Source organism: Paramacrobiotus metropolitanus, unplaced genomic scaffold (assembly GCF_019649055.1).
Source record: "Paramacrobiotus metropolitanus isolate TYO unplaced genomic scaffold, Prichtersi_v1.0 Parri_scaffold0000061, whole genome shotgun sequence".
Taxonomy (NCBI): Eukaryota; Metazoa; Tardigrada; class Eutardigrada; order Parachela; family Macrobiotidae; genus Paramacrobiotus; species Paramacrobiotus metropolitanus.
Genome location: NW_026570281.1, coordinates 387,716 through 406,383, shown reverse-complemented (window position 1 = coordinate 406,383; position 18,668 = coordinate 387,716). Strand labels below are relative to the sequence as shown.

Here is an 18,668-nt window from a genome sequence, read left to right as displayed (position 1 = left end):
TCTGACTCTGAAGGTTTCTTGGGTTTCATAGGTTTCTTAGGTTTCTTAGGTTTCTTAGGTTTCTTAGGTTTCTTAGTTTTCTTAGGTTTCTTAGGTTTCTTAGGTTTTTTAAGTTATTCTTAGGTTATTCAGTCAGAGTCAGAGTCAGAGTTTGGACAGTCAGAGTCAGACTTTGAGTAGTCAGAGTCAGAGTTTGAGCGGTCAGAGTCTGAGTCAGAGTCAGAGCTTGAGCGCGGGCCCATGATAAACTGGTATTGAAAGAAGACGAGAAGGGCCGCTCACCTAGTTTCGAAACAGATCAAATAACTTTGATGCGCAAAAACGCAGATTGTGTTCCAAGAAGCGCTTTGTGTTGACATTTGGTTAGAACGAAATGTAGTAGGTTTTGGAAATTATCAGGATGCCTGCAGGACTGGGTTGCGCCCTGTCCCTGAACTTTCAAAGAGTTTAACTGAGCTTCACCTGAACCTAAACCAGCTTTCAGGTTAGCATTTTAACTGACACTGTCCTGCAGGGACAGGATCCCGCAGGTTCAATCCTTGTCCTACGCAGTTCTACGAGTAGCTGGAATAGGTGTGTTGCGCGGAATCTGTGTCAAACCTGTTGTACTCGCACAATGAAACCTACCTACACTGAACTCCTCCGGTTCCCATTTTAGGGGGCAATGCAAACGCTGGTTCGTTGCCACCCCCAACCTTAAATTTTTTTGTTTCATTTGAGAACTTTATTGGTCAAATCAAACTTAAGGCAAAATAATGAAAGAAACAGAGAAATTACAACAAGAAAATTTCGTTCAATTTATCCAGCCCTTCCATCGTGCCCAGCACAGACGCCGCATTACCCCGTTGAATTTCTATCGACAAACGCTGGCGTAAAAATTCATGCGAGCGTGCTTCGCCGGTTTGCTGCTGAAGTCTTTTCCCCAGTTCTTTCACAAATGCGATTGCTGACGGCCCCCACGGGCCCAGGGTTTCAAAGGCGATTGGGACGAATAGGTAGCGGCCAACCAGGTACAAATAAAATCTGGATTTCTTATCCTCTGCTTGCACGGCGGCCGCTCCCGCTGTAGTCGAGGTGGCTTTGACATGTGACGGCGCAACCGTGTCTACACATGTCGCGTCCCATGCTAGGCACAATCCACGTTTCCAGGCAAATGTCGTGCAGCCGTCCGGACGGCGTTCCGTGGTGTGAGAGGTACCACGAGGCTCCAGTTTTGCGGGCACGCCGGCAGATACACATGCTCGACAAATGATGCCATTTAATCCGCCGTGGCGCGGGTGCCTTCCGGCGGAGAAGGCACATGACAGCCCATGATGCCCGTAACCATCCACGCGTTTGAGACATTTAACGCAATCATGAGGTTCGCAAATCGTGGCGCCAAGGCGAAGACCAACACTGATCTTGAGTTCGTCGTCTCCAAGCAGGTTGCCGATGTGGGCGGAAGGCAGGGCGTTCAACTAGATGCCGGCCTCTGGCCTAGACTGTTTCATTTATGTCACTCTACGTGAAATTACAGATTATGTAAATAGTTTATGGCAAAACCAAATGTCTGAAGGGTGCCCTGCTTCGTGTGATTGTGTCAGAGCTGCGTTTTGTCGCGAGGTTAGCAGTCACGACTGAAAATGGTTTATCTTCGCAATCTTATTCGCTGACACTTGTTAGGTGTCAGTGAATTTCCACTGGTAGTACCTAGAACGGCCCAGTACCTCCAGATATAACGGATCTGATTATCTGATCCCTTACAGAAAAGTTGTTTCGGGCGAGAGAAGCACAAAAACCTTAAGGGGCAAATGTGCCGCAAATCGCTGACTCTTCACTTATTTCTACATCTGTACAGATATGGATACCGTTACCCTGTCCCACTTGAAGTCGCAGCCGGATCCGCAGATCGAGGGTAAAAAGCGCAACTGTATTTGTATCTGCCTGGGTAGGTACTCGTACGCCTTCGCAACACAGCTGACTGTCCCCATGGTCCGAGTGTTTCGAAAGCCTTTCGAAACACTCGGACCATGGGGACAGTCAGCTGCCGCCTTAGTGAAAGAATTTCAAAGAAAGCGGTAAGCGACTTCAGGTGCATACGGGCGAACCTCCTTCTCATGAACTGATTCGCCAACGGTTAGAGAGGCAAGCCCGCTTCCGTGCCCGGAACAATGGAAGGCAGCAGCGTTAAATGATCTTGTTGTTGTGATTAACTGTTTTTGATTTGTTATGTACCCGTGTTTTTTGAAATAACATTCATCAACAAAAAAATAAGAAATCTTAAAAAGGACCGCCAGCAAAAAGAGGTAACATGAGTGCACCACGCATTACGCAGAGTAAAATATTAACCTGAGAAGGGGGGAGGAGCTATTGGTTTTTGCAGGAATTGGCAGACTAATAAGCATCTTGTGATTATTATACTGTATTTCTTCAATTTTCAGTGGTTTCTGTTACGGGGAATTCGAGCGATGCGGCCGAGTAGCCGCTGTCACGTTGATAGATAGCCTGTTGCTCGATAGTTAACTTAAACTGTCCACGGAAGATCAATTTAAAGTAGCGGGAGATGACCAATCTGGCCGAAAAGCGTCCAAATCAGCGGCTCACGAGGCACTTCTTTAACGTGAATTTAGTATAACATGTATAGGACGCCTAAGATAAAATTACATATATCAGCTGAAGTAAGCTGCTGTGAATTCTTCATAAAGTGCTTTAGAAAGGTGCTCCCTTTACCGGCACTGATGTAGAGAAACCGGAATTTTCTCTTTAGCTATTTGCGCCTGTTCTGTGCGTGTGTTTTCCAAAGGTCGCAAAACACGCTTCCATACGATACGTGTTCCAAAATTGTGTCAATGGTTATGAAGCTGCGCTGCTTGCCTGCTTTTAATCACGGCACCTGCTCTGTGTGGCTGTTACTCGGTGGCGTGCGTTACCAATTGCATTGTATTCCCAGTATGGAAGCACTTGCAAATTAATTTACAAGTTACAATTTAGAGCTACAAACAGATGGCGAGCTTTGGATTTCATAGCCACATGGAAAGGTCATGCCCACAGCAGCCCTATTGTTGTTGTTGCATAAATATATAACGCAGTCCTTACAAGGACCAACAAACATTTTAAATTAGAACCGTCAAGGTGACAAAGTACGCATGTGACAGTAATGCCCTGCCCTGCCATGATGTCCGGTGCGTTGTTTGGAATTTGGAAGCAAGTGTTGTGGGAACTCCGGCGCTGTCATGTACAATTTAGCCGCTTCATTGTATTGATGAGTATTTCTGTGGACAAGCTTTAACACACATCGCGATCACGGCAGTGTAACGGCAATTTGAATTGTGGTGTACAATACATGCGCAGCCGCAGATGTGTGCGTGCATACAAACCGTTAGTTATCTATACTGCTGCAATGTGCCTGTGTTTGCTTTGGCTGGCCTTACATTCCGCTGTGTAACATGCACATCAGCGTCAGTCAGTCAGGCGCAGCTCGACGGGAGATGGGAGGAGATGGATATTAGACAAAACATTTCCGCTGCTGATGCGCCGCCTAATGAGTTCCATCCACACGGCCGCAACAGAATACTAAAGGACTGCTGCTGAGCAAATGTTTGTTTTGCCGCCGAACAGTGCAACGCAGCAGCCGGCCGATCAATGGTGCTGCCGTTCCATTGCCGCTAAAGAAACAGCAGCAGCCATGACGTCGAAGCCGAGTGCGGTGCAGCGCTCCCGCGGCTGCTTTCCCTTCCTTTCCCTCCTTGGACGGAGGGACGGATGGGTAGGTGGTTGCGGAATGGCAACCAGCCATCAAATGTAAAGTCATCCTTGGCCAGCGCCACGTACATTACGCTGTGCCTTGTGGCTTTTATGCCAATCGATAGGCTGCTCGCCGGAAGCGACACTTTGGCAAATGCTGCTCCTTATCTTAACTACACCATCATTCCTTAACCGGGCTCTCCTTGGCGCATCCAGCCGGACTGCGACAGATCAACCCGGGCCTGCTGCCGTTGCAATGTAAGCGCGTTTGCCCACCCGTTAACGACATTGCTGCATTCCTCAGCAAAATCACTGCGATGCTGCTCATTTAGCACGATGATGTCTCTTCTAGCCCTCACAGTGATTCCAACAAGCAAAAAGAGCGTACAAAAAATCCATTGTAAATCCTATTGCTGTGAAGTACATTTGCCGTCCATGCCTTTAACACATACATTCTGCTTTTAAGAACAGATTGAGCTTCTACATTATCCGTAATGGCGATAGGGCGCGACAGAAGTATCGGTATGGTTTTATGGGTGAGCGACGTCGACGAGCTGCATAAAAATGCGCCATGCGCTACTCGTACGGATAAGTCGGTATGACAGAAGAGGGCAGAATCCTGTGGGGCCTGTGGGGCCTGTGGTGGGCGGATGGTGCAGAATCTCATTATGACGCCTTCCTCAACAGTATGACAAGTACGGAACCACTCCACTGAAGCGCGAGGCTGCGTTGTTATGGCGGAAGCTGGTTCCGCTCGACAAACGCACCCAAACTCACCCAGCTAGTGACAACTGGCGGTTGCGTTGCAGTTGTGAAGACGCTGGGTGAGCTTAAGAAACAAGACGGGAACGCGGAGTGGGCTTGTCAGGCGATAGCCGTTAATCATCTTAGCGGCTGTGTTATCCCCTTGCGCTCTGTTGCAGCCTGTCTTAGCAGTGCCGGTACAAGCACGGTCGTGGTGCGGCTACAGTACGTACATACGGTAATGAAGCAGCGAATCAGTCAAGAGTTAAAATAACATATTACAGGCGGTGCATATGTGTGCCGGAGCGGCTTAAACTGGGGATTGGGATATATACGTGCAGGGATATATCCAGTGCGCCTCGGCAGTGACCGGCTTCCCTCCTGTCATTATACTTTCACTCGACCCGACCCGGCGTGCGCCACGCGCAGCACCTGCTAATCTGCCCTCTAGCGCGCCATTATTCACACCGGTCAGCCACTAGCCAACCGTGTTTATCGCTTTAATCATGTCTGCCACCGACAACGCCACCCGTCCTCCGGCTTTTCTTATCTCCACGGTTAAGTACTTCCTCGTTTCCTATCCACAGACATCATACGTTGTATAATTATTATTTTGGCGATTACTGTGGAAAGAGTTCTGCTGATGCTACATGTACGTAGACATAGATTTTGTTGTACGGGAAGGTAGACTAGATGGAAGAGGACGCTGAATGGGAATTTCAAGGATATGAATGCAGCTGATAATACCAGTGCAACCGGCAATAATGCAGGTATGAACTAGAAAAGATACCCAATATTAATTAATATTGATTTTTTGCGCTTCATTAATCATAAATTTGCTGCGAAGTTAGAGAAGAGATTGCGGTATAAAGTGCAGTTAGAAGAATCGATAATGCATAATTTTTGTAATTACGAATGCGCCGCTGTTGTAAGCGAGCACGTACCGCGTCCGTTAAGCGCATGATAAACTTAAATTATTCGCTGTAGTACATTAGAGCCGTTATATTAACTCAACGCAGTTATGCCCATTGTTTGTTCGTATATAGAACTACTCGTATGTAGATTACTAGTAATTACGTACAGTCGTTTCTAGTTACCTGCACGAAGCAATCTCTGAAAGAAAGGCCGCTCATTTTATTTTTATTGGCTTCTGTGTGTGTTACTAAAGAGCTAACCATCACATCCATCGCAAATCAGTTTTTCTTATTTTTACCATAAATAGTTGCAAGTAAGTACTAAATTATTAATCCAGTCGCGTGGTTCTAAAACCTAGCAGTTTCGTTTCTGGGCACAAATTGTTCTCGTAAGAAATTCGGAAAAGAAAATTGCTCGTGCGTAAAAGTTAGATGAAAAACATGTACATACAAAGGTTTAAAGGTTGAGAGTAAACAAATGTGATACGGCGATTTATCAAAACACAACGCGAAAAGAAACTCTTGCACGCGTACAATACGGCTCGCGCGGTAGCGAAATAAGTACATATTATTGTCTTAAGAATTTGGATTAAAACCGAACTACTTCATAAAATCTGTTTGATTTTGTAAAGATACAAGCAGTATAGGTAGAAAAATTAACGAGATAATCATCAAAACGCTGGATTGCACTTGTTCGTACAGCAGAGCGCGGATGTTTCATTGCGGAAGGGAAGGAGACGGTGATAACGCTGCCGGTGGACGAGGAGAACGCCGACTATGGCATCGAGCTGACCGGCGGCCGTTACACTTACCTGGTCAGTGCCGTTACTATTGTGACCGACGCATCTACGGGTGAAGAATTATATCACACCAAATCGGAAGTGGGTGTTACTTGTAGGGCAGCATCTGCGTGCAGAAGATCTACAAAGAGTCAGTCGCCTGCGCCGATGGCCGGCTCAGACGTGGCGACATCGTGTTGGCGGTAAGCGAAAACAAAGTAAACATACCTAACCAACTTTTTACGCATTATAAATGGACCTAAGCAATTACCACGGAAGCCTTTTTTGTACAATAATCCAGCTGTTCAGGTGGGCCGTTATCATTAGCTAATCATTTCTGAGGAGAAATTAATCTCTAGTCCGATAAGAGGTACATCCCTTTATAATGTCCTATATGACCCAATTAAGCCGTTGAACGTGTTAGCGGCACGACTTAAGAAGGTCGGAACGGAGCGGAAGCAAGCAATCACACACAATACAAACAAATCAATAAATAATTATACCGTACCATCCATACAGCTCAGCACACACGCGATTGCCTAGATCAATAGTCAATACGCAGGACTGTAACGCACATTGATTCCCTTTGAGCGCTTGTCGCTAATGCGTTCCGTCAAAAAAAGCACAACAGAACTGGTGCACGTTAGTTAACGAAGACAATGCGTACATAATGGGTGTCAATGGTGCATGAAAACGGCGTGTAATGCGGCAGACGAAGCGAAGTTAAGAAATCTAGCGACACACCAGGGCGGCTTAATTTGGGTCTATCGTATTAGCGCAGCTATTGAAAGGGACGATGCGGCACCGGGGAGTAATTAGCGGATATTAACCGGTTGCGTAATATTTTATACGGTGCCCCATGCAGATCAATGGGAAATCAATGAAAACGGTCTCGCTGGAGGACGCCAAATCGGCCCTGGTCGACGCACAACCCCAACCGCTGCAGATCACCATCCTCCGCGATCCCGATCCCGTCCAGCTCTTCACTAGCCAAGAAGGTGCGTTATTTAATGGGTAACACTATAGCTTGCTATTTACTGTCCATTCACGGCAGGCCATGTATGGACAGTAAATAGCGTCCATATATGCTTCAGGACGCTTTACCTCTGCGCTAGCTATATTTATCTTTTGCTTCGAGTATCTCTGACCTTTTGTGCCCACATACCGGTATGATTACATTCCGGTGTACTGTACATATAGTACTGTATGTTCGTTTAGTAACCCATGGTGTGTAAATTGCGTCCTATACGTAGATCCGAAGATCTTCATCACGGCTGAATTGTGGAAGAACCACGCTAATGAACCCTTGGGCATCTCCCTAATGGAGCGCAAGTAGGCTACCTTATATAATTACTGTACTCTGAACCCACCGTTGGGGTCTGTGCTGGTCGATTGTATTATAATCGGTCTTGACCTGTCTTTGGTATTTTGGGTCTTTGCAGGGGTGTGGGCGTGTTTGTCACGTGGGTGGTACGTATACAGCATTCTCGTACTGTTGTTGCTGGCAGTGAGTGATTAGCTTGTCAATAACTAGTCGACTAACAAACCGATGGGATTAAGCGCTTCCGCCTAATTGAATTGCCAGCTATCCGCCTTAAGAACCGATGCATATGTCATTCGTCCGCTCTTTGCTTGATTAACCGCCTTTTGTACTTGTGCTTTTTTTGCCATTGTATGTGCGTATGCTGAGTGTCTGTGCTTTGCAACAGAACCCCAACTCGCCTGCTGGCCGCAACCAGCGCATTCGCCAGGGTGACAAGATCATCGACATCAACGGCCGCCCCGTCAAAGGTTTCGACCAGGCTCAGGTGGCCGCCATCCTTAGGGTAATGTTAGATTTTCATTTTCTTCAGCTGCTCTAGTCTGGGCTTATTTAGCACGCAAACGTCATCAGCCGTACTTTAGACGAGTTTATGCATTTTAAAAAAATATATAAATAAACTGGTTGCGTTTTCGGTTACAATAACTGTCTGCATTCTGCACCCGCGTTGCGCAGGCGATATAGACGATGATGCAGTGTAGTATGTAGTGGTGTGCCTTGTTGACAGGAGGCCGAGTACAACGTGGTGATAGTACTGGGTCGTATTCCATCGCTGTACGCGGCCATCCAAGAGTGGGCGCGTGACGCTCACTCCGTCCTGCATCTGAGTCTGGGCGCCGGTGTTCAGCGTACCTCTACCTGGACCTGCTCCGAGCTTAACGCCCTCCGACAGCACCGGTAAATGTGTTTACGTGTATTTGCGCTCCTGGATATTCCTTATTTGCCAAGTCAGCTGTAATAAGTTCATAAATAATTGCTTGTCAAATAGCCAAAAAGTGTTATTGTGAATCGGGTATCATATTGAGCAGACTGAAGAAGGGCGAAGACCTGGAGGGGATTAACATGCGGAAGCGCAGCCGGCGCTTCTCTGCCTTCAACCTGCGTCTGCGCTCGAACTCCACGCAGATAGAACGTCTAGCCATCCAGCACGCCTATGCCGCCACCGGTCCCCCGGTCAGCTCACGGTTCCACTAGACTTTAACGGCGCATTCGCTATGCTAACCTTTATCGATCGGTTGAATTCTGTCGATCGTCTTCGGCAAAAACAAAATTAATGTGATTTCCCTTTTTCCACGGCATGACCTTGTATCACTTTTGTCAGTTAACTGGATGGAAATGTCAGAAATGCTGCCACTATTAAACAGCTGATCTCCATGCATGTCGCTGCTCCATTGCTTATGACTAATACCCATACAGTCCTTCTGTTGATCAACTGCGGTTGTAGACACTAGGATAAACGCTTGGACCTACTCACCATCAATGCTCATAGCCAGTGCTGACCATACGTACTTCACGTGCACATATACGTAGTTCTCTACTCAATTAAGATTAAGCGTAATACCAAAAATTAAAGCGACAACAACAAAAGGTCATCGAAGATTGCTCGAAGAGTTTTGCTTGGTATGTCTACCATGCTTTTTTTATTACTGTACGCGAACTTTATTATTACTTACACTACAGTACCTACTTACACCACCGCTGACGTAAGCACCTTACTGTATCTGCATGGCTGTTGTTGTTAGAGCACCTATACACTAATTGGTCAATATTAATTATCAATATATTAATTATCAGTACTTAACCAAAGTATTAAGTACTTAAGTATATTCAGTACTATACGAATAAATATAATATTAAATTTTTATTGACTAAGTATAATCGGCCACCCGCAATAAGAAAATATCTGTACGATCACGTTGGCAACAACAGCTGCGGCTTGTCAGCGGGATGAAACAACTGTACATACTTGAGTACCGCGCCGAGTACGACATTTAGTAATGAAAATACAGGTGCGTTCTTGGGCTGATAGTTAATACATTGTTTTAGAAAATGACAGTCCGAATAGCAAAATTTTGTTGTGCAACTTGTGTTCGTGCTACATCCGCGCCGAAAGTGCCGCGTGTATTGCATATCTCTCGCTGCGAAATTCTAACCCCATTGCATCGCATTTAAAACTCGCTCCATGCCAATCATCTCCAGTATTATCAAGACTGCGGCGGTTGCGGCCGCCGCCGTGGGCAGCAGTTTCTTGGGCTTAACCAGCTATAAGATTTACGACCTAAAAAAATACTCTAGCGTGCGGTTGGCCAACGGAGCCCATCTTAAAACTCCGGATTACCTCGAACGCCTGCCGACACGCGAGGGCCAGCTAACCTTTCTAGAGGACACACCAGAGTACGACGTCTTAGTCATTGGAGGCGGCGCTACGGTGAGAACTCTATTTCTTAATCAACGATGCAGCCACTTCCTATGTCACCCCTGTCATGCAGCAGAGTTTACAGAGTGCGCATAGTCAATCGTTTTGCAGGGATGCGGAGTGGCGCTGGACGCCGTGTCTCGTGGACTGAAGACAGGTTAGGCGGAAGCAACACAAGACTCTTCAGCATTTACAATTTAGTGCATTTTTGAACGTTCTTGCAGCCTTGGTGGAGCGCGGCGACTTTGCCAGCCAGACAAGCAGCAAAAGCACCAAACTGATTCACGGTGGCGTCCGTTACCTGCAGGCGGCCATCCTCGGATTTGACCTGCAGCAGTATAATATGGTAGAGTACTCAGTTCATTGGTCAAGTCTAGAGCCTTCTTATGTGCTTGTATCGGCAGGTAAAAGAGGCCCTGCGGGAGCGCAGCAACTTTCTGTCCATTGCCCCCCATTTGACGCGCGCCCTACCGATTCTTTTGCCGCTGCGTGACTGGTGGGACATCCCTTACATGTGGGTGGGTAAGCTGCAGATGCATTTGTCCAGCAGTGTCCGTGCGCTGACGAGAATGGTCAAGTAATTTTTGCTGTGCTTACATGTACAACGAGTGTTTGTGTGTACAGGAATCAAGTTGTACGACATGATCTCGGGTGACTCGGTACTGCGGCACTCGTACTATGTTTGCAAGGAGCGCGTAATGGAGGCCTTCCCGCAACTGCGCGAGGAGCCGGTACGGGCCGGGCTGGTGTACTTCGACGGCCAGCAGAACGACGCGCGCATGTGCCTGGCCTTGGCCATCACCGCCGCCCGCATGGGGGCTAATGTCGCCAACTACTTGCAAGTGGTCAACCTAGTTAAGTTGCGCGACGGCTGGAGGGAGTTCGTCCGCGGCGTCGTGGTCAAAGGTCACTGAGTGCTGATCCCGTTAAGAGTGCAACGTATATAGTGGGGGCATTGTTATCGTCGCAGACGTGCTGACCAACCGGGAGTTCGCCATCCGTGCCAAGTGTGTCATTAACGCGACCGGGCCCTTCACCGACGAGATCCGCCAGATCGACAACGCCGCCGCCGAGCCCATCTGCATGCCTAGCGCTGGTATTCATATCGCGCTGCCGGCGTATTACTGCCCAAGGCATCTGGGTCTCATTAGCACCAAGACTAGTGACGGCCGGGTCATCTTTGTTTTGCCGGTAGAGATGCTTACTTCATGTATATGTTTTAACTTTTACATGACAGTCCTGGTAATTTAATAATGTACCCGCGTTAATATAAGGGGAATTTACCTGCTGAGGCCAACACTCCCTGTACTTACTGCCGTCACCCGCCTGGAGTGTGACGTTACGGCATTACATACGTTACGTTACGGCATTACATACGTTACGTTACGGCATTACATACGTGTGACGTTACGGCATGTATGATTTAACCGTATGATACGGTTAAATCAGGCGCGGTACATAAGCACCATGTTTAGCCACAACGTAAAACTCCAGCCGGCTGATGGCAGCAAGTACAGGGAGTGCTGGCCTCAGCAGGTAAATTCCCATTATATTTGACAGTGGGAGGGCATAACGCTAGCCGGTACAACCGACACTCCGACGGATGTGACCAGTGAGCCGACGCCCACGGAGCGGGAGATTGACTTTGTCCTGAAGGAATGCCAGGAGCTGTTAAAGAGCAGTATCGACCGCAGTGATATTCTATCAGTGTGGTCAGGCATCCGGCCGTTAGTGCGCAACCCCCACTGCAAGGACACCAAGAGTCTGGCCCGCACTCACATGTAGGTAATCAGATGCTACTTTTATGAACACCGGTCAGTGACAAACTTAGTGACCTTTAAGTAACGGTCGTGTGACTATTCGCAGTGTAGAAGTCAGTCCCTCGCAGTTAATCACCATTGCGGGGGGAAAATGGACCACTTACCGTGCCATGGCCGAGGAAACTGTCGACAGGGCCGTGGCCGAATGCAACCTCAAACCTGCCAACAGCTTCTCTCAGACGCTCGGGCTGCCGCTGGAAGGAGCGCACGGTAAGCAGCCTGTCGGAAAGTTTCTGTACTCAATGCGTGAAGACTGGTGTTTTATCTCGGCAGAATACGAACCGCACTACTTCGTTCGGCTGGTGAAAAGTTACGGCGTGGATTACGACGTTGCTAAGGTGCGTTGCAATAGCTTCCGTTTCGCACGAAACAACCGCTAATCTTGAAGAATGTGCAGCACTTGGCCCACCAGTATGGAGACCAGAGCGAGGAAGTGTTGAAGTTGGCGGAAGTGACGGGCAAAGCGTGGCCGCTAACCGGCATCCGCCTTGTGGAGCACTTTCCGTACTTAGAAGCGGAAGTGCGCTACGCCGTGCGACAACATTATGCCGTCCACCTCACTGACGTTATTGCCCGCCGTATGCGGTTGGCGTTCCAGGATGTGCACGCTACTCGACAGGTCAGTCGGACTGACTGCTACGATACTTTCAAGTAGCGCTGTACTAGTGTACGCAACTTTGCGTACAGTGTATCCTAACACGAAGAAATTTGTATTCTTTATGTTGCCATGTGCAAGATGCCGATGTTCGATTAAGCAGGTGTTGCCGCGCATCGTCGAGATTATGGGTCAGGAACTGAAGTGGACTGACGAAGAGAAACACAGACAGATCGAGGCAGCGGAGGACTTCCTGGAGCGTCAGATGGGCCACAGCACGCTGCACCATGAACACAGTGTGCTGCCCTCACCGCGGGAGGCAGTGGCTCACTGCATTGAGCGCTACCAGGCGGCCGAGAAAAAGCCTGGCAGCGGCATCAGCCATAAGCGGCTGCTGGCGCTGCTGCAGGAGCTGCAACTGGGCGAGGTAGACGAAGAACAGCTGCTGACGCTGCTCAAGCATATCAAAGCTCTGCATCGTAACAAGCTGGTCAGCCTAATGGAATTTCTTGCACTGGCAGCCGAAATCAGACGGCTCCAAGAGTTTGCGGCACAGGAAGAACGACGGAAGCATTGGCCACACAAAACATAACATATTATGTATTAATTGTTTGCCTCTTTTTAATTGGTTGACGTTGCGCGGAATGTATTGAATTTTGCGTTTTGGTGATTTTAATTTGGCAGGACCTATATCATGCGTAGGACGAAGCAACATGTAGCGGCATTTAAAGCGCATTTAAAGCATGTAGGTCAAGTGACTCATGGCTTCAATAAATAGGCTGTATTTAATTGTACAAATCGCTTAATCTGACCGAAAGACAGAAGAATACATCAATGGCGACCTGCTTGACAGTGTTCGATCTTCGCCCATAGCGATAGCCGCGATCTTCGCCCATAGCGAAGGTCACTCTCTGGGTCTTCTGCATCACGGCGCTTTGCTGAGCGGGGAGAGGACGAGGAGCGCGATGGTGGTCCAGAAGATGAGCAGGAGGAAGATATAGAAGCAGACTCGGTCCAGAATCTCCGCGACGCGCCGCCACTCAGCCAGGTTCTCCTCCATCTTCTTCTCTTCGTCGAACTTGTCCAGGAGACACTTGACACGACCGGCAATGTCATTGCCGCCACCGCCCGTGGGGATTGTGCCGGGCGGCAGGGCGGACGAGGCGAAAGAGAGGCTGGCGGAGTGCGTGGAGTCATAGGAAAGAAAGTGGCAGTTGGAGGCCGGCGTTGCCAGCTCCACGCTGCGGGGCGTGCTTCCGCCCGCGTAAGGGTGGCGGCCGATCAGCCGGCGGAATTCGGCCAGGTCCAGACTGCGCTCCACATCGGCATCGTGGCCAGACTGGTAGGTGGCATTGCGGTAGGCACGCGCGGCACGTTGTTGGGTGTTGGGTGGCAGCTGCAGTAGTTTGCCGTCGATGGAGTACAGCGGCGGCATGCAGGTCAGCCTAGCCAGGTAGCCGAAGGCCAGCCGTCGCAGCCAGGCGGGAACGTGGTTGCGCTTGAAGCCGCGGTAGTGCAGGTTGAGGATGGTGACCGTCATCGCCACCGAGAAGCTGGCGATGAACTCCGTCGATAGGATATAAATGCCTGCTCGGTTAAAGAAAGATTTCCGCAAAAATCAAACATTGATCGGCAGCGCTCGTTAGCGATTATTCAATTTTATTGTGTTTGTACGACATGCAGAGCCTGTACGTCTTAAATTCAAACCTTATGTGCATCAGTGCATGTAAATACTGTCATAACGAACCTAACAGTGGCATCGAATCGGATGTTTCCGGCATGGTTTCGCCAATCATCAGCATAAAGACGGAAAATGCTAGCAGCACGGTCAATCCCAGAGTTATCTTTTCCCCTAAACCATGTTACACGTTATAGAGCGTGTAAGATTAGCCGGTTGCAAGAGGTTTGTGGTGCGAACTAGCCGATAAGTGCATCACAAGGTTTACAATTTAGCGTAATGGTGCATACCGGCGTCGCAGGGCAGCCAAAAGAGGACAATGGTGAGCATGGAAAGCATGACACAGGGCGCGATGATGTTGTAGCCGTAGTAGACGGTGATGCGGCGGATGTGGAAGTGCACGGTGACATCGGGGAAGGGCTCGGGACAGCAAGCGTAGTAGTTGACGTTGCGCACCATCGTTGTGTTGATAATGTCCCATTCCGCTGCAGTAGTACAACGGTTCGTGTTTGTGCGAAGGTCAAGTTAGCACAACATGCGCCTGACAGTTAAGTGTTAAAGCACAACAGACCTGTACAACACAAGCATACAGAGTACATACCGCTGCGGACGTAGGCGGTCAGGTCCACGTTTGGCTTCCGCTTAATCACGTCTAACTGTAAAAAAGATTAAACGCACCTGTATCCTACTTGCAGCAATAATTAGGATACAGCTGTACCCGTAACGCCACCTGTACCTGTATCGAAAGATTGCAGCAATAAGTAGCGTCTTACTTGAAAGCCATCGTAAATCCATGACCCAAGCTTTAAGTGGCACTTTTGATCCTGTTCGAAATACGAGCACACAACGTTAGCCTGTACCGAAAATTCCGCAAAACTTATAACTTAATTTTTGTTTTCGGTTACATGTGTGATAAACTGGGAATGTCATTGCATTAAGCCAGATTCTGTCCGGTATAAAGCGTTGAAATCATGTCAGGCTAATTAGGTAAATAAGAAGCTCGTGACCTTTGGCTTGCAACCCTTATAACTCAGCACATCAAATGTAGAACACAATGGAACAGCCACACTTTGCAGGGTAAAGTGGTATGTATGGGGATTGAAGGAGTCAATAAGAGCGTGCAGTGGATGGTGTAGCAATTGAAAAGAGGGAGCTGATTAATTATTGAAACGTTATATACACAACATATCCTGTATGCGCGGTGAGGAAGGCCAAACGCCGAAAAGGAAAGTCTATTCAAATGTCTAATCGATGCTGGACGCAATATTTGCTGATATTATTAGGTGAATCCACTGCCGACATCACTTACGTCGAAAGGGAAATAGGTGGTGACGATCTTGCAGGTGCTGCGCATCTTGGTGGGTGGATTCCAAAAGATGGAACCGTTGTACTGCAGGACGACGTTCACCGGCATCAGATTCTTGTTGTAGTCGTCCGCACTATGGCATCGACATTATTAGAAAAACTCTGACATACACAGTGCAGCCAACAGCATCATATGCAGTGTTGTCACTCTTCGTCCGTCACGCACTGGCACTGCATTATACAACCGACGAAAGGAGCGGCCAGAGATTAACAATACGAGTAATATGTATACCTAGTGGACGTACTTACTTGTTGTAGAGCACGATATCCGGCAGCCAGACCTTGGTGCTGGGCATAATCAGTACGCGGATGCCCCCGAACTTCACCGGATCCCACATCAACACTTCGTCCGTCCACTCCTAATCGCACACGTAATCAAATTAGCGTTACACACATGCACGCACATCATTACCGTTCCCCGGGCTGTCACTTGTCAGCGCCTCTTTACAGCCTTATGTCTATACAGTGATGCACTATGTCTACAACCCTACGTCTGGCTTACACTAGGTACTAAACCAGTACTCTAGACCATCCGGCGCAATCGCTGACAATAACGCGCTGACATGTTATTTTCCCATCAACGCCGACGTTTCTGTGATTAGCATAAAATTAATGTGTCAGAAAGCGGCAGGTTCATTTATTTGTGCTGCCAAACATTCACTGCGTAGCCTAAGGATGGTAGAAGAATTAACAAATTAACACACACAACCCTGCCTGCGCCTGTCAACGTTCAGGCGTAGCGTGCATTATTCTTTTTTCTCGACATACTGTTCATTTTCACAAAGGCTATACGTAGGGCTACCATCCATAAATATAATATTATTCAGTATTCTTTCCAAGGGGAACTAATGGGGCTGTGTTAGTGCTTGAATAGCCGAGCACTTTGTACGTACTCTGCAATTCATTACCTGCACCTCTGCAATCACTAATTTACGTACGCCGGTAGCGCATGTAAGTAATATGAGGTGCATACCATTTCAAACCAGACATTGGTGGTGAGGACTTGATTGCGCTCGTCCACGGAGGAAATCTGCGTCAGGACGAAGCCTACCTTCACCGTGATGGGCGTCTACGTAGATAGAATACAATCTGAATAACTTTGTATCATGGTATTTCTGTTGAACGAACACGCGATGAGAAGATACCGAAAACGTTTTACACGATACGGTGAGCAAGTTAGTGACCTTACCGATGCGTTGACCACGGGCCGGGCGGCCTTCTCGTAATTCGCCATCAGGTACTGCAGCACTGTAATCTGAATTTTATTAACCCCCAAACTAGGTAACACCAGAGCGCTACATGTAGTGCAGCGCTCGATTGATGATATTGCATATATTTCCCAAGGTATCTTTAGAAATATACGTCGTACGTAGTGTTTATTTCAAATTTTTAGCACAATGCAGTAAGTAATTCTAGTTCATTATGTTTTGCCATTCAGCTGTACTGACACCGTTGCATCACAACACTTTGACTCACGTTTATGCTCGTCCGAACTTCTCTTCTCCCAGTAGGCATCTACGATTAAATTACGAAATTACTCTTTTACTCTTTAGCGTCTAAGAGTTCCAGTTTTCGCTGTTTATTATACGCCGCATCTCTACAGGGTGATGGAGATAACTGAGCAGCCTGACCGCATCTGCTTAATTTCATGTTTTAAATCATCATACCGTTTAGCGTTTTAACACATAGCAAAGTCTGGGCCCTGAAATTGTTTTATTATTTTCTTCACAACGACCCAGGCCACTTCTTCTGCACTACGCACTTCTCCTGCAGTGCTTATCACTAATGCCTGTCTTTAGAATTTTTTGGACTACGGTAAATGCGCATAATTTTAACTCCGAACTAGATACACATTACTTACTATTTTTGCGAACACCTGCTAACACTAAAACGGCCCGTGTAAAAATTGGCGTTAAGCAGTCGGTGCAACGCAAGTAAAGAAAATGCATGGCGCCAAATTAAACTAGTATGTACTTAATTAATCGCAAAAGGATGTAGCTGCAATATGGTTGCGTACGAATGGTTTGTCGTCATCGAAATACGCAAATATTGCAGCTTGATCATGGGTTAGATCATTAGATCAATATGCCGGAAGTAAGTGACCTTTTCGGGCTTCACCAAACCTGCGCGCCTACCCCGGTTGTAGCGACGATAGTTTTTGCCTTCGTACATACCTCGAAAAGCCGACTGAATGCGATAGCTGAAGGGTATCTCCGTGTCATACTCGGACCATCCGGAAGCGTCGTTGCCGACGCATAAATGAAACTTGATGATGACATGAAATAAACATATGGCCAGCAGATGCCACCGCAGCACGAAGACGTATTTGTTCCACCACATGAATATTGTTGTGCAAATATCCCAGCACTTGCTGGATACAGCCAAACAGCTCCACGACAACGTCTGGCAAGAAGGTTAGCAATGCAACTGCGCCAAACTGATCAGGCTTCTCCACGTCCCGGCATGGATGAGCCCAATCCAGCATGGTCAGCCGTCGAAGGATGCCAACTACTGCTTAGAAGCCTCTTTTCACATGCATATCGCACTTTAAAAAGAATGATAATAACTGATTATGGCTGCGGTCATTGATATGCAGGAGGGGAAGACGGAGACAATGCACGGCCGATCCCGCGGGATGGCGTCCATGGGAAGTTGGGGATAATGTAATTTACCGGGCAAGAAAGGGCCTGTTTGATCAGCATTGGGCCGGTTAGCGGATAGATGCGGAATGATGTGATGACTACTATGCCAGCGAATTCATCCCGACTCCGCCACTGCTCCTGTGTATGTGGCAAGTGCAATTGGCGTGCTGGATTATATGGCGCCGACCGGATATCCGGCGCTGGTCACGCTCTCTCCTGCAGCATCGCATCCCTTCGTACGGCTTGTTGCTGTCGCATTCGGTCACTTGTACATACATACAAAACCTTGTAGTGTGTTTTTTGGCTGCATCCGATGCATCGCGATCGGATGCCGGCGGCGCGTGAATGCCATACCAATGAAAGCATATACTAGTAATATTCTATATTATATCATTCTGTATGCCGGCAGTCCAGTACACCGTGTGGGGATTCCACGGGCGGCCAACCTGCAGCGGCAATCAAACGGCAATCGATGTTGATTCAGCATATATGTACATCCGCTCCTGCTGGCGTATTGGAAAATTAGTTTATTTTGTTGGCGACTGTGTGTGTATTCAGATTATTGATTTGGGCGGGGCGGGGATCCACATATTATATCCAGATTCCAGAGCATATGTATGAAGGATATTGTGGTGAATGGCTGCAAAGTGCTTGTTAAAACGGCCCGATTA

At 47.8% G+C, this 18,668-nt stretch overlaps 3 protein-coding genes across 6 annotated transcripts; 2 read left to right on the top strand and 1 right to left on the bottom strand.

Moving 5' to 3' along the window:
* Positions 1-3,863: 3,863 nt before the first annotated feature.
* Positions 3,864-8,857, top strand: LOC129593357 (multiple PDZ domain protein-like). 3 transcript variants are annotated; one of them, XM_055489622.1, is made up of 10 exons: positions 3,864-4,692; positions 4,752-5,237; positions 6,084-6,196; positions 6,280-6,363; positions 7,026-7,158; positions 7,414-7,492; positions 7,603-7,630; positions 7,870-7,968; positions 8,209-8,378; positions 8,510-8,857. In XM_055489622.1, the coding sequence occupies exons 2-10, from the start codon at positions 5,195-5,197 to the stop codon at positions 8,673-8,675; spliced, it is 915 nt and encodes a 304-aa protein (XP_055345597.1). In that variant the 5' UTR covers positions 3,864-4,692; positions 4,752-5,194; the 3' UTR covers positions 8,676-8,857. The 3 variants fall into 3 exon arrangements, with proteins under 3 accessions (XP_055345597.1, XP_055345596.1, XP_055345594.1); XM_055489621.1 differs by having other exon boundaries at positions 3,865-4,692; positions 6,087-6,196; positions 7,870-7,986; XM_055489619.1 differs by having other exon boundaries at positions 3,870-4,692; positions 7,870-7,986.
* A 602-nt stretch (positions 8,858-9,459) lies between these two features.
* LOC129593343 (glycerol-3-phosphate dehydrogenase, mitochondrial-like) lies at positions 9,460-13,107 on the top strand. Its single transcript, XM_055489599.1, has 11 exons — positions 9,460-9,909; positions 10,009-10,054; positions 10,122-10,243; positions 10,302-10,419; positions 10,522-10,803; positions 10,868-11,088; positions 11,458-11,678; positions 11,764-11,927; positions 11,991-12,055; positions 12,115-12,336; positions 12,476-13,107. Exons 1-11 carry the CDS (start codon positions 9,664-9,666, stop codon positions 12,902-12,904), a joined length of 2,136 nt encoding a protein of 711 aa, XP_055345574.1. The 5' UTR covers positions 9,460-9,663; the 3' UTR covers positions 12,905-13,107.
* Positions 12,954-18,318, bottom strand: LOC129593344 (neuronal acetylcholine receptor subunit alpha-10-like). Of its 2 annotated transcripts, XM_055489601.1 has the most exons (12): positions 18,028-18,318; positions 17,530-17,900; positions 16,832-16,870; positions 16,545-16,603; positions 16,329-16,424; positions 15,605-15,714; positions 15,300-15,429; positions 14,764-14,814; positions 14,592-14,646; positions 14,281-14,475; positions 14,060-14,164; positions 12,954-13,899 (listed from the first exon to the last, which is right to left on the bottom strand). In XM_055489601.1, exons 2-12 carry the CDS (start codon positions 17,693-17,695, stop codon positions 13,238-13,240), a joined length of 1,668 nt encoding a protein of 555 aa, XP_055345576.1. In that variant the 5' UTR covers positions 17,696-17,900; positions 18,028-18,318; the 3' UTR covers positions 12,954-13,237. The 2 variants fall into 2 exon arrangements, with proteins under 2 accessions (XP_055345576.1, XP_055345575.1); XM_055489600.1 differs by having other exon boundaries at positions 17,530-18,318.
* Positions 18,319-18,668: the final 350 nt, after the last annotated feature.

What these genes read in the sequence shown, in the direction of transcription:
- LOC129593357 (XM_055489619.1), top strand. Translation starts at nt 5,195, where the DNA reads ATGAATGCAGCTGATAATACCAGTGCAACCGGCAATAATGCAG. An exon ending in GTGGCGACATCGTGTTGGCG is followed by an intron (nt 6,364 to 7,025) that starts GTAAGCGAAAAC and finishes TGCCCCATGCAG; the next exon opens with ATCAATGGGAAATCAATGAA. An exon ending in AACGCCCTCCGACAGCACCG is followed by an intron (nt 8,379 to 8,509) that starts GTAAATGTGTTT and finishes CATATTGAGCAG; the next exon opens with ACTGAAGAAGGGCGAAGACC.
- LOC129593343 (XM_055489599.1), top strand. Translation starts at nt 9,664, where the DNA reads ATGCCAATCATCTCCAGTATTATCAAGACTGCGGCGGTTGCGGCCGCC. An exon ending in ACCTGCAGCAGTATAATATG is followed by an intron (nt 10,244 to 10,301) that starts GTAGAGTACTCA and finishes TTGTATCGGCAG; the next exon opens with GTAAAAGAGGCCCTGCGGGA. An exon ending in GGGTCATCTTTGTTTTGCCG is followed by an intron (nt 11,089 to 11,457) that starts GTAGAGATGCTT and finishes TATATTTGACAG; the next exon opens with TGGGAGGGCATAACGCTAGC.
- LOC129593344 (XM_055489600.1), bottom strand. Translation starts at nt 17,695, where the DNA reads ATGTGGTGGAACAAATACGTCTTCGTGCTGCGGTGGCATCTGCTGGCC. An exon ending in GGCCCGTGGTCAACGCATCG is followed by an intron (nt 16,425 to 16,544) that starts GTAAGGTCACTA and finishes CTATCTACGTAG; the next exon opens with ACGCCCATCACGGTGAAGGT. An exon ending in GACCGCCTACGTCCGCAGCG is followed by an intron (nt 14,476 to 14,591) that starts GTATGTACTCTG and finishes GTACTACTGCAG; the next exon opens with CGGAATGGGACATTATCAAC.